The sequence below is a fragment of the Schistocerca nitens genome, chromosome 2 (assembly GCF_023898315.1).
Source record: "Schistocerca nitens isolate TAMUIC-IGC-003100 chromosome 2, iqSchNite1.1, whole genome shotgun sequence".
NCBI classification, from domain to species: domain Eukaryota; kingdom Metazoa; phylum Arthropoda; class Insecta; order Orthoptera; family Acrididae; genus Schistocerca; species Schistocerca nitens.
The window spans coordinates 597,541,889-597,555,334 of NC_064615.1; the positions used below are offsets into that span (position 1 = coordinate 597,541,889).

The 13,446-nt window shown below is 44.9% G+C and overlaps 1 protein-coding gene across 1 annotated transcript in view; it reads right to left on the reverse strand.

Moving 5' to 3' along the window:
- The window catches only part of LOC126235185 (uncharacterized), a 357,154-nt gene that overhangs the window by 78,835 nt on the left and 264,873 nt on the right, over positions 1-13,446 (reverse strand). Inside the window, exons 4-5 of the mRNA XM_049943915.1 lie at positions 12,424-12,565; positions 6,703-6,941 (exon numbers count right to left, since the gene is read on the reverse strand). Coding sequence (XP_049799872.1) covers positions 6,703-6,941; positions 12,424-12,565 — 381 coding nt within the window. The remainder of the gene's footprint in view (positions 1-6,702; positions 6,942-12,423; positions 12,566-13,446) is intronic.

Sequence of the window (13,446 nt, forward strand, 5' to 3'; positions counted from 1 at the left end):
TTCTCAGTAGATTTAAATGTTGCTAATGTTGACTATTTCGCCGAATAAGATGCAAATAACTCCAAAACCAAAGACATTGCAAAAAAAAAATTAATGTCACCTCGGAAAAGCAGGAATTCCAGCCCAGATTCATGCATAATACTTTTGCGCTAAATTTCATGTAATTTTATTCGTTATAAGATCGTATGCAACCAACGATAGACACGTACGAATGCATGTTTTCGCGGCGATATCCGTTAGTAAAACATTCTCTGGTTTTAAGCCGCGTCAAGTGGTGTACTGCCCACGAGCTTTCGGCAGAGATCTCCTCTGCCAATGTCAAGTTGATGACTTGACAATGGTAGAGGAGATCTCTGCCGAAATCTCTTGTGCAGTACATCACTTGACGTGGCTTAAAACGAGAGAATGTTTTTTTTAACGATAGACATTACGCTATAGTGTCTTATACAAAGACAATGACACTGCTATTTTCAATAGCTGAATCACCGTGCAAACGCGAATCAAGTAGAGCTTTTACATGTGTAGTTTATATGGTAACATGTACAGTGAGTGTAATTTTGTGGATTTTGCAGCGACAGATGGAGCCTATATGACGGCAACGGCCGTTTGGGCTGCGGGCACTTCGCTTTGAGAGGTCGGATGTATGACGATGAGCGGCGTGTCAGATGCGACTAAAAGTGTTCAAAAATTTTCGGGTGACAACTCTAGGTGTAGATTCTGCAAGAGTTCGGGAACTCAGAAAAGTTTCCAACATTTGCACTTTTGGAGTTTATCTGTGAACAGCAGAGCAGCGTTAGAATTATGAAAATTTGTGGTTAGGTTCGTGGACTTTAACTCAGAACTGCAGCGTTGTGTTTAGAGACTTGAAATTTCAGCACGTGTTTGTGGACTTTGAAAAGCTATCCTCAACCGATTTTTCGTATTTTAACTTCAAACAGCAGCGTGGGGGGCCGGATTTAGTGCATTCTTCATCAAGTAAGTAACTCACTCTTTCTTTATGCACACAGTATTAATCAAGGGCTGAATAATTATTTTCATTACTCAGCAATACCCAGCTTTAGTTAACGACGTTTATTCCTTTCATCAGCTGCAATTTCATAAAGTAATAACTGTTAATGCAATAGGTGTGGGGCCGACTCCTAGACGTATATTCGACGCGAACGAACTTAAAATTCAGTCACGCACTTAGTTAATCCCATTGACATACAGAGACAGTACGACGAAAGATTTAAACGTCACAGTGGCGTATTCTAACTAGGTATCAGAGACGGCAAGAAAGAAAGAGAGAACGTTTTATGCTGATTAATTTTCCAAATAAACTGAACACTATTCTGGCATCGTGTGGGAAACAACTCTATTGGTTTCGGGAAAGCAAAAGAAGTCTAAATTCAGATGACACAGTCTAAAGTCTACTCGCTCTAACTCTACCATCCTTTGTTTGCGGTGCAATGTTCGAGCAAAATAATTTGGTACATGTGTAGATACGCATATTCATTCTCCGTCCTAAGCGAGTTTATCCCCACTATTATCATTACTTTGCTGCCACCTGCTGAGATTTGCGCTTTGTGCGTTATAAGCAGCTGTCTCAGTTGTCGATAGCTACACTGATTGTATTATCCGGTATTCCACTGAGAGGCAGCTGACCGTCGATTTATTGCTGAAACTGGCATATCATGTTAATAAGATCGTTTGCAGACACGCTACCTGTTACTGAGAATTTAAACTTTTGAATAGGCTTTTGCTGTTGAATTTCAACTCCTGTAGCGCGCAGTGGCCGTACGCAGTGAAATCCTCACCGCTGCCATTGTCCCGTCTCCTAACAGTCTATCCGCACAGGTACAGGACAAGTTATTTTCTGTGCTCTCTAAATAGAAAATTCTCTCATAGGAACATCAGTTTTAAATAAGCAGCTGCAGTAGCCTAAAGTGCTTACCAAGAAGTAACAACTGTGACAGCAACACTCGTAAGTTAAAATGTGAACACTTCTATATCATAGTACCTTAATTACAACGTATTAAAACACAGGAAGTAAGTATGGCACAAGGAGCTACAACAAGGTTTTAAAACCTGTTTAAATTGGGCAAGTTGTACAGAACCACATATCCTCGAAAAAAAATGGTTCAAATGGCTCTGAGCACTATGGGACTCAACTGCTGTGGTCATAAGTCCCCTAGAACTTAGAACTACTTAAACCTAACTAACCTAAGGACAGCACACAACACCCAGCCATCACGAGGCAGAGAAAATCCCTGACCCCGCCGGGAATCGAACCCGGGAACCCGGGCGTGGGAAGCGAGAACGCTACCGCACGACCACGAGATGCGGGCACACATATCCTCGTTTATTCATTTTTCTCTAGATACAATATGCCGTGTGGCTAACGCCCCCCGTCGGCTAGGCCGTTCGCCTGGTGCAAGTCTTTCGAGTTGACACCACGTTGGCGGCTTGCGTGTCGATGGGGATGAAGTGATGATGCGAAGGACAACACAACACCCAGTCCCTGAGCGGAGAAAATCTCCGACCCAGCCGGGAATAGAACCCGGGCCGTTAGATACGACATTCCGTCGTGCTGACCACTCAGCTACCAGTGGCGGACTTTCTGTAGATGATACCGCATACTAATTCAATTATTTAGGCTTCTTCCACGACTTGCTTCTGTGAATTTATTCTGGCCACCGCTATGTACAAAGAAAGCTGTAAATATGCTGATGTGTGTGTAATTAAACTAATCTGACAAGGACACTACACGGCAATCGGATTTTTATATTTTTTTTTATATTTTAGCACACAAAGTTCAGAGCTCAAATACGACACTCCCAAAGCAACTTGATGCAACTCTCAGAAATTCTCGAGAAACTGAAGTTTTTCGAATGTCTTTAATACCGTAATATAAGATCGTTATTTCGAAGGGGCTGTGTGGCTCCATGGTAGAAAGTCCACCTGCTGCGTAGGTGGCCCGGATTCGATTCTGGAAACAGGACATATTTTTAAACAAATATCCAAGTTCTACGAGGAATTTCATGAAGCGTAAAATACATGAAGATAGTTATCTTCATTAACAATCTTTTATAAAAGATTAGTAATCAAGAATTTATATTGGTAATGAAACCTGGGTTTCTGCGTACGATATGGCTTTTAATGAGTGAGTTTTACGAGAATCAAAATATGTGACATAAATGGCAGTATCATTTAATGGAATTGACGTTTAAAGACTGAAATTTTTACACCACCAAAGGACTATAGACCTCAGCATGTGGCATAAATTTCAATTTGATATGTTTACCCGCTCCTGAGAGAAAGGTGTCTTAACAGACCGACGGACAGACTCTTTGATAACAAATGACAAAAATATTTTTCGTGTGATACAATTACAAATGACAGTTTTCGGATTTTCCCGTTGTTTGTGGTGTAAAACCCTGCCTATTGGCAACTGTTATGATTCAAGGTCAACGGGAAGTACACTGTAGGTTCTGATGAGTGAGTTTGCGAGTGCTAAAATATTTGAGATAAACGATCGTATCTTTTGACTGTATAGGTATAGGTGTTTCACTTTTTTACAGCTAAGGGACTATAGACCTTAACATAAGACATAAATGTCATCTTGATATGTCTATCCGTTCCTGAGGAAAAGGGTTTTGTAAAATCAAACAGACAGACGCTTAGACATACCGACAACAAAGTGATCCTACAAGAGTTCCTTTTTTCCGACTGACATATGAGACCATAAAAATTACAATTGTATACGTGTTGATCAGCATATATTTGATGACATAGGTGTTTCAATTGAAGGAAAAGCAGCGAAACAAATATCCTATACGAGATTCCAACCAGCAATTACCAGTCTCGATCGCTACCAGTTCTTCTAAAATCTTTATGCATTTAACGTATCGCGGAAATACTTGCGGAGCATGCGCCACTACTCAGAAATCTGCGTTGGCCAGGAATCGATCCGAAGCCACCAACATGACAAGCGAGCATTCTCCCATATAGCCACACTGCACTTCGAAAAAAGGATCTTTAACTTCAAAGTCGATTTTCTTGACAATTTTTGGGAGTTTCATCGAACTGCTTTGGAATATTGATATTTCTGTTATGAACTTCGTGTACTATGAATGTAAAAAAAAATTGCTAAATTCCAGTTACCGTGTTGTCTCCGCTGTGAGCCAAACTATGAGACGATGAATAAAATCTTCCGCAATGGCTGTTAAAATACTTTTGTTAGAAAACTACCGGTTTCACATCAGTAGAGATGATAAATTTACTAACGTCACGGCAGACCGTCGCCACTGCACTCCTTATGAATGGCAAAACCCACGGCAGAAAGTACCAGGAACCATTAATTAGCACGTGATCCGGCAGAGGAAAATCATCACCTCAAAGCACCGTTTACAATGTCAGAACTTACTGCAGCCATTTCCAGCTTGAAGATTAACAGAGCTCCTGGTATCGATGAACTTAGAGTCGAGCAAATTAAAAACTTTGGCAGTAATACCCTACAGTGGCTGCTAGATTTGATAAACGCATGTGTAGAAAGGCTCCATATTCCAAAGGTGTGGAGGAAAGCCCGAGTGGTTGCACTTCTGAAACCAGGAAAGGACTCTGATGATCCAAAAAACTTCCGATCTGTGTCTCTTTTTGTCACTGTTTTAAGATCTTGGAACGCCTGACGCTAAGTCGCATGGACAGCGTCTTGGAACAACAGATCATCCCACAGCAGGCAGGTTCCCGACCAGGCAAATCGTGCTGCGGTCAAGTCCTGTACCTGACTCAACATATCTAGGATGGGTCTGAGAGGAAAGAGATCACGGGAGTGGCATTCATAGACCTTTCAGCTGCATATGATACTGTAAACCATCGGAGGCTCCTTAGAAAAGTATATAATTTGACAAGAGATTACCATTTAACATCTCTGATAGGTACTTTCCTTCATAATAGGAGATTTTTCGTCTGTCTCCAGGGCAAGAAGAGCAGGTGGAGAAATTAGAGGAATGGCCTACCTCAGGGAAGCGTCCTCGCCCCAGCTCTGTATAATATAAATACAAATGACCAACCAGTGCCAAACATCACGCGCCAATTTATGTATGCCGATGGCACTGCAGTTGCAGGCCAAGGTAACAATTTTATGGATGTAGAGGAGAAATTAACCAGTACCTTGGAAGCTCTTTCCCAGTATTATGAGGCAAACCACCTAAGGTCGAACCCTTCCAAGATGCAGGTCTGTGCATTCCATTTAAAGAACAGGGAGGCAAATCGTGAATTAAATGTAATATGGGGAGGTGAACGTCTCGAGCATTGTAAAACGCCCAAATATCTTGGTGTCACGTTGGATCGCACACTGACCTATAAACATCATTGTAATGCCACAAGGGAAAAAGTCTCAACTAGAAACAACATCATCAGGAAACTAACCAGCGGGTCCTGGGGTGCAAACCCAAAAGTCCTGAGAACTCCAGCCCTTGCGCTCAGTGTGTCAGCCGCGGAATACGCCGCTCCAGTATGGTCTGCATCAACACACGCGAGAAAAGTTAATGTTGCGGTGAATGAAATGGCACGGATTGTTACCGGATGCTTGAGGCCAACCCCAGTGCACAACATGTACTTCATCATGGGGATCGCACCGCCCAACATACGACGTGACATCGCTGCCGAAGCCGAAAACACCAGCCTGCTGACCGACGGCTTTTTTCGAGGAAGACTTTCCTCTCACGTACCTGAGCCCTGGAAGGGTCGGCTGCAGAGAATCGTTTGAAAAGATGGGAAATCGACCTGAGAAACCCCCATAAAGATGTAAAAGAAGAACTAGCGCCTGGTGAAGACCTACCATACACAGTCTGGAGAACCCTAAACCGTATGAGGGTAGAAGTGCCAAAGTGCAAGACAAACCTGCAGCAATGGGGTTTCCTAAAAGAGAATGAGAACACTCTCTGTCTGTGTGGTTCTGTCCAGGATCCTCAACACCTGCTTATCTGTCCAGATTTAGATCAGCCCTGCACAATGAATGACTTCTGGGAGGCAAATGACAAGGCCATACTGGCTGCTGATTTTTGAAAGTTTGAAGTCTAGTTCAGGACACGGAAAGTAAGTAAATCAGTAGAGATTCATCTGCAGGTGGTAGCTTTTCAAAAAGTCATGGTGCGGTGAAGAAGATGCTTGCAGTCAAGTCCCATCGTTCATGTCTAGGTATGGGTCTTGGCTATAAGCAACCACTTTGTCGCGCCATGATTTTTTTAAAAGCTACCACCTGAAGAAGCATCTCTGTTGATGTGAAACCGGTAGCGACTTTTTAATAAAAAGCCTTTTAACAGCTAGAAGATTTTATTCACCACGTGCAGTTTTGTCTCCGGCTGCCCAACTTCTAAAACAATTTATTAAACTCTGAGAACTATCAATGAAGGCTTTTACGACCGGCTGTAATAATTGCTGATGCGTCTTGTGGGCTGTACGGCCGTAGTCGAAGAAACTTTTCATCTCCTAACGTTCCGTCCAGAGCTGTGATGGACGTCGTCGGAGGTGCTCTTGGCAAGACTCATCGTCATCTGGAGAACCTCCGTAGACGCCCAGCGCAGCTCTGAACGAAACGTCAGTAGCTGAAAAGTGTCTTCGACCACGGCCGTACAGGCTGGAAGACTCATCAGCAACTCTGAGGGTTAGAATCGTGATTTAGATGTACGCACCCCGCTATTGGGCAGTACCTGGCCTCACCTTGTGCAGGAGTCCGCCAGGGCGGCTGCTATAGAGATGTCCGTCGTTGATGGTGGCGGGCGCGCTGTCGCCGGCGTCCAGCACCTCCAGGGACAGCGCGGCGCCGGCCGCCGCCATCCGCCGCCACTGTGGCTGCTCCAGCTGCGGGTCCTCGCGGTCCAGCGGCCGCGACGTGAGCGCCTCCAGCGCGCCGCCCAGTGCCGGCGGCCACGAGCTCACCGACACTCCGTCCAGTGAGGCTGCGCACACCACACACCTGTGCCTGACGGCTGCCAGCAACTCCTGTGCACTAGGCTCCCAAATGAGAACAGGAAATGGAAAGAGAAAGGTGAGCAGTCACTGCACGTATCGCTGAAATTCATCCGCGCGCATAAACTCTGTCGCCTGCATAGCAAAGATGCATGGCGTAGGTTTGTCTTCAGATACCGAAAAGCAGAGCACTATGCCTATCGTCACAGCGTGGAAGCGCTGTAACAAATATGTATTAAAAGACCGTACGAAGAATCGCAGCTTGGGCGCGGGGGAGGGGTGGGGTCTGTGCTCGGTACCTATTTAAGCTAGGAACATGGGGTGAAAATCTTTTGTTGAGGCCCGGACCAGCGGCCATTTGTATAGCCTTTCGAATATCCGTCTCACTGTAACTATGTTACAGTATATTATGCAAGTTTTGAGCGACCAACTCGAGCTGACGCCCAGGCAAATTGTGCGAATCGATTAATTCCTTTTGTAAAAGATTTTAATTGGGCTGAAATGAATATTCAGCAAATGGGACCGTTTGTACGTGCACCGTTCGGATTTTACGTACTAAAGCACTCAGCGTCGTTCGGATTTTACGTGCAAAAACAGTCACCCTTAAATAACACCGGATTCGAACGACACTGATGGTTCAAATTTGGTCTACCAATCTATCGGACCTTGGTCTAAGATAAATTCTAACCGTTTGAAAAAATCTTGCATCGTTTGGATTTACGTGCAAAAAGAAACGTGTTTCTCTGGGAGGTTTTTGAAGCGTACCACTTCCATACTTTAAACTTGTACGAATCGGTTCAAACTTTGCACAAAGGTAAAGGAATGGATAAAGTGAAAACTACATCTTTTTTTATCCAATAATCCTTATCTATTGTCGAGATGCGGTGGTTTAATGTAGAACTAAATGTCGCACGTAAAACGCATTCTTACGTGAACTGAATGGGCTGAGAGTGTTTAAAGTGATCCAGATGCATTAAAAAGCATTTTAGGGTAAAATTGAACACTCGATTTCAAAAATGTAGTTCCACTTGGATTTTACATGCAGAAAATACGTTTTTTGTCAGCGTTTTTACGTGCGTCACTTCCATGTTTCAGACTTGTGCGGATCGGTTCTCATTTTGTAAGAAGGTAGACAAATACGTGTAATTAATGGTCCTCTAGGCGTTTTGTGAAAACTTTATCCATTGCCGCGATAATAAAGAAAAAGCTGTACCGGATCAGGTCGAGGCCCGAGTCAACTAAAATCTACATCGGTTGCCAAGCTCTTGTGGACTATTATTAGAACTGTGGGAGAGTAAAAGTTGGGAACCAGAATGAAAAATGCTCCTAACATAGCACACAGTGCCCCTACTTGCCCAGCGCAGTGAGCTCTCCTAGCTGCAATGTGCTGGCACACTTGCAGCTTGCAATTCATGGATTCATAACTTAAAATCCCTGATCCTGCGCCCAAAATCCACAATATCCGCCAACATTCGTGTAATAGCTAAAAGAGTTTGGGGGTGAATTAAAATCACGAATATGTCAAGATGTTTTAATTCCAATGTCTCTGAAGGTGCCAGATAAGTCGAAAACCTAGTTCCCTTGTTTTATAACCCCAGCTCTGGCCAGGACATACTCGCCTTTTTTGTGCTATGATAAGAGCATTTTTCGTTCTAGTAATACCTCTGTCGTGATAGTATGATCTTTTGCGAGGATAATGACGTCTGTTAATGAAGTACGTCACATAGTGTGACAGCGATGCCATTTGACATGCTGAACCAGGTCAGAACATACCGTAGTCTCAGTGGGTTCGATCCGCATGGTATTTCGAGGCTTTGTACAGAGGACACAGCCGCGCGGGGTAGCCGAGCGGTCTCAGGCGCCATGTACGGGTCCGCGCGGCTCCCCCCGTCGGAGGTTCGAATCCTCCCTCGGGCATGGGTGTGTGCGTTGTACTTAGCGTAAGTTAGTTTAAGTTAGATTAAGTAGTGTGTAAGCTTAGAGACCGATGACCTCAGCAGTTTGGTCCCATAAGACTTTACCACAAATGCGAAATGCGCAGGACACAATAAATGACTGTACTAGACCAGTACGAGATCGGTCAACAGAAAACACTCTGACACACGACCACCAGCAAGTATTAAGTGGATTATGGAATCTGAAGACGCCTACAGTACCAGCACCTGCCACAAACGTTGCGGTTTCTCTGCAAACAGTGTTCCGAGGCTCGGGGCAGCTGCTGTTTATGCTCAACGTACAGCAGTGTGCAGACCGCAGAGACGGTACCCATTAATTCGGAGTAGAGCAGTCTGCAGGCCATTTCACGTGGTGTTCAGTCGGTTACGGCTTGGTGCAGAGACGGTGAATAAACTTCGCACAGTTTCGTGCATGTTGCCGAAGTCGACCGTTATCTCGCCGCCTGCGCAGCTTGCATCGCCACGCCGAACTAACGCTGATGTGCATGAGCCACGAAGTCGTAGTGTCTGCAGGCTCCAAGCGATTCCTGTGCACCTAGCGCTGCGTTGTGAAGTTATTAACTGCCATGTTTCCTTAAATGCGGGGAAAGAACCACACGGACGTAAGTCCCAGTCGGTAAGTGCTCGTCCGCTTAAAAGCGAGTGAGGCCAACCCGTGTAGGTAGTAAAGGGTGGAGAACGATTACCGCTCACTCTGCTTAGCCACGCACGTGCAGTGCTCCAATGTGGATCATTAATGAAGAAATTTCCTCTCCACAGTCGAATCCCGCATCACTTTAGAGAATTATTCTTGTCCAACAGTCGTCTAACTATATCAGTCGCATGAAACAGTTTGGTGGGGATATAAAGTAAACGTAAACGGGTGTAATATTTAATGTGGACTATTTTGAAGAGAATGAAGTTGAAGTAGGGGAATAAATACTGTTCTTAAAAAAAAAAAGAAAAAAGAAAAAAAAGACCTTTGTTAATCGAAAACTCTTCGTATGTTTTGGTCATCTTTATATGTCAAATGTGGTGTGGTTAAGTTTTATGCTGTCTTGTAACACTTCAGTCACCTTTTCAGAAAATTTAAAATGTTCTCTCATTTATTGACTTTGGCCAATGTCTGAAATGTACTGAAGTTTCGAACGGACAACCGTAGAGGAACAAAATAATCACCGTTTTATTTATGAACTGTCCTGCCATTCACCTGACGTGTTTAGGTAATCTACCAATAGACCATACAAAAAAACCTGGAAATATAAGTCTAGTCTCTTAACTGCCAAGCATTTTGTTCAGAGTCCAAATTATGGCTTTCGTTACTGGAATACTGCCATTTCCAGCATATTTTGGAACATGACATGTTGAAAGAACTGGCTAGGATCATAACGTTTACGGTACAAAGATTCATCGCCAAAAAAAGACACTTAACTAATATATTATATGTGGCCCTGACAAGCAGCCAAGCATTTGAGCTGTCTGAACACATCACGCAACCTCGTATCTACTGATACCTCTTTCCTCCTGGCTTTCCAGAAATAATGGTAAATATTACACATAGCGCTGAGAGTTCCTAATTAATTTCTTTGGGATTAGTAGCTAGCGGTCAGAAACAAATATTTAGTCTTTTCTTTATGGCAAAAAGCTGGCAGCAGCTTCTCGGAATTACGACTGTCAACCTCACTAAATGCACTGCAACGGCTCATAAAATGTTGCCGCTCTTAAATATCCACGTTGTCTGTTGTACAATGTGACAGACAGCTAGGACTTTACCATCCACTTCCTCTTCTGTTTATATTGACTTTTGGCACACCAACGACTTCATGTAACACCGCAGAAACAAGTTCACCGTGAAGGTCGATGTAGAAACACACTGTCCAGGCACATTAATGTGACAACCTGACAAGAGCCTGAATAACCATCTTTTGCAGCGCGGTCGTGAGGGAAGAGAGTCAGTGAGGTTTGGTAGGCAGCGACAGGGATGTGAAGCCATGTCGACTGCAGTGCCGTGGCCAGTTGCAATAGGTTTCTCGGTTGAGAATCCGTAGCGCGTAGATCCCGATCGATTTTGTCCTGAAGATTCTCGATTTTGTTTAAATGCAGGGAGTTTGGTGACCAGGAGAAGCGGTAAATTCAGCCTGGTTTTCTATGAATCACGTACGTACACTGCGTGGAGATGGTCTCCAGCAATAGACACATACTTTTGTTGACCCACTGCGCCTTCCAGAATGACGAGGTCATCCAGGAAATGCCACGAAAACACACCCCAGACCATAACGCTCCCTCCTCCGGGCTGCACCATACCAACGATTGTTACTGGGCGTTTGCTTTCAGACGTTTCACGCCGTACAGGCCAATGGATAACTGTCCGAAACAACATAAAATGTGATTCATCTGATAAGGCTACCTGTCCACTTATGGTATTGGTGTACAAATTCCAGCACTCGTCGCTGACGAACAGCGGTCAGCATGGGTTCATGAGCCAGGCACCTGCTACGGATACCCATTCGCAGCAACGTTCGCTGAACGGTCGTTAAGCAGACGGTTTTGGTAGCCCCTTGGTTCACTTGGGAGCGCAGTCGGTCAACAGTGGCATGTCTATTTGCTCACATCTCCGCAGCCGTCGATTACCCCTGTTATCTATGGCCCGTGGTGCACCATAGTTGACTTGATGCAGGTTCTGGATAAAGCCAGTTGACCAAGTTCTGTATACTTTAACCGCGGAGGCAAATGAACAGTTTACGAACTTAGCCGTTTCAGAAATGCTTCCACTCTTTGCACTGAAGCCACTGATCATGTCCTTTTGGTCATCAGATAGATCGCTCCCTGTTTCCTCATTACGACAACGACTGCACTGTTATCCCCTCTACTCTTGGTTAGTGCACGCAGACGTCGAACACAGTCGGGGGCTACAATAATGTTACTGGACCGCGTATACACACTTGTTTCACATGTAATGCTCATTCTATACTTCGGCCGCCCGGAATATTCATTTCTGAGCATTGGTTCCTCGTCTCAAAATAGGTTAGCACGCTGTACTGCCTGTATAATTTCGACCGTACTGATTTGTAGCATCCTACACGTGTCTCGAAGGTGGGAGGTACCAAAACAATTTGTGTGACAGTGTCCGATTTCCAGGCAGACGATTCGAACCTCTGCGTTGGAAATATCTTCATGTCGCGAGTTAGACCGTGAAGGGTTCTCGTTCACCAGATATTGCGTAAGAGAAATTTAGTCCGGTGTCTCTACGCAGTGTCTCATGTAGTGACGAGGAATGCTGGTAGTGATCACTCAAACGCACAGGAATGCAGAGTTCGTCAGGGACAGCCTAGAGGAAACGCTGTACGGCAGCAGCAGTTTCACTTTCTCCCTGCGCTGTCATCCATCGGATCTTTTTCCGCGCTACCAGTGGTACACAATTGATTCTCACTCCTCTCTCCTATTCTCTCCGCCTAACCTGAGTACACGTGGCTTCGTTGCCTTCCCCCTAGCAGAGGGGACAGCAGCTTGCATGCTGCTACAGCTGCAGGACACGTACCGTTGAGGCCGGCGTACAGTCGGTGGCAGCGCCCCGTCCCCAGACGCAGACACAGAGGCGGCGGCCCCAGCGTCCCGAGTGGCGTGCCGGCTGGCAAGTTCTCCAGCACCCGCAGCGTCGCCTGCCGCCACAGGCACGCCTCCTGCAACACACACCACACCAACTCCACAACTCGCACTGCACTCTTAGAGGGTTACAATTATTGAAAAATATGAAAAAAACGTGAATTACTTACAAATTATGGCGTGCGCACACTTTATTCAATATTTAAACGTCACCACAGATATTTGTATATAGGTTATGACATGTTCGATATGCCTGCCATCACTGGCGATGATGTGGCGCAGACGAATAGCGAAATTCTGCATGACCCGCTGGAGTTTCGGAACATCGATGCTGTCGATGACTCCTGAACGGCTGTTTGTTGCTGTGCGCTTTGTCTTTAATACAGCCCCACAAAAAGGAATCGCATGTGTTCAGATCCGGAGAACATGGCGACCAATCGGGCACATTACAGTGACCTATGAGAACTGCAGAGCCAGAATGCGGTTCCCAACGTGCTCCTCCAGTGCATCAAAAACTTTCCTGATTCGTCTTGCATGAACCACATCTTGTTGAAATCAGGGTCACTTTGAATAATGGGGATGAAATCGTCTTACGTACTGTTCGGTAGTCACGGTGCCGTCAAGGAATATTGCACCGATTATTCCGTGACTGGACACTGCACCCGTTGAGGATGAAGACAATTCTCGATAGCTAAATGCGGATTCTCAGCCCACAAATGTGCCATTTTTGCTTATTGACAATCCTTCCAAATAAACGTGGGATTCGTCGCTAACCCAAACCAAGCATGCGCATACTTCACTCATGCTCATAAATTAAGGATAAATGCAGAATGTGGTGCCACGCAACGTGGCACTACACAAAACTGGCGCTAATAGCATTGACACGTAGGGAACACACACGACACAGATCTGTAAGTCCACTGTATTGGTGATAAGTTGAGAAAACCGTCCGGAAACA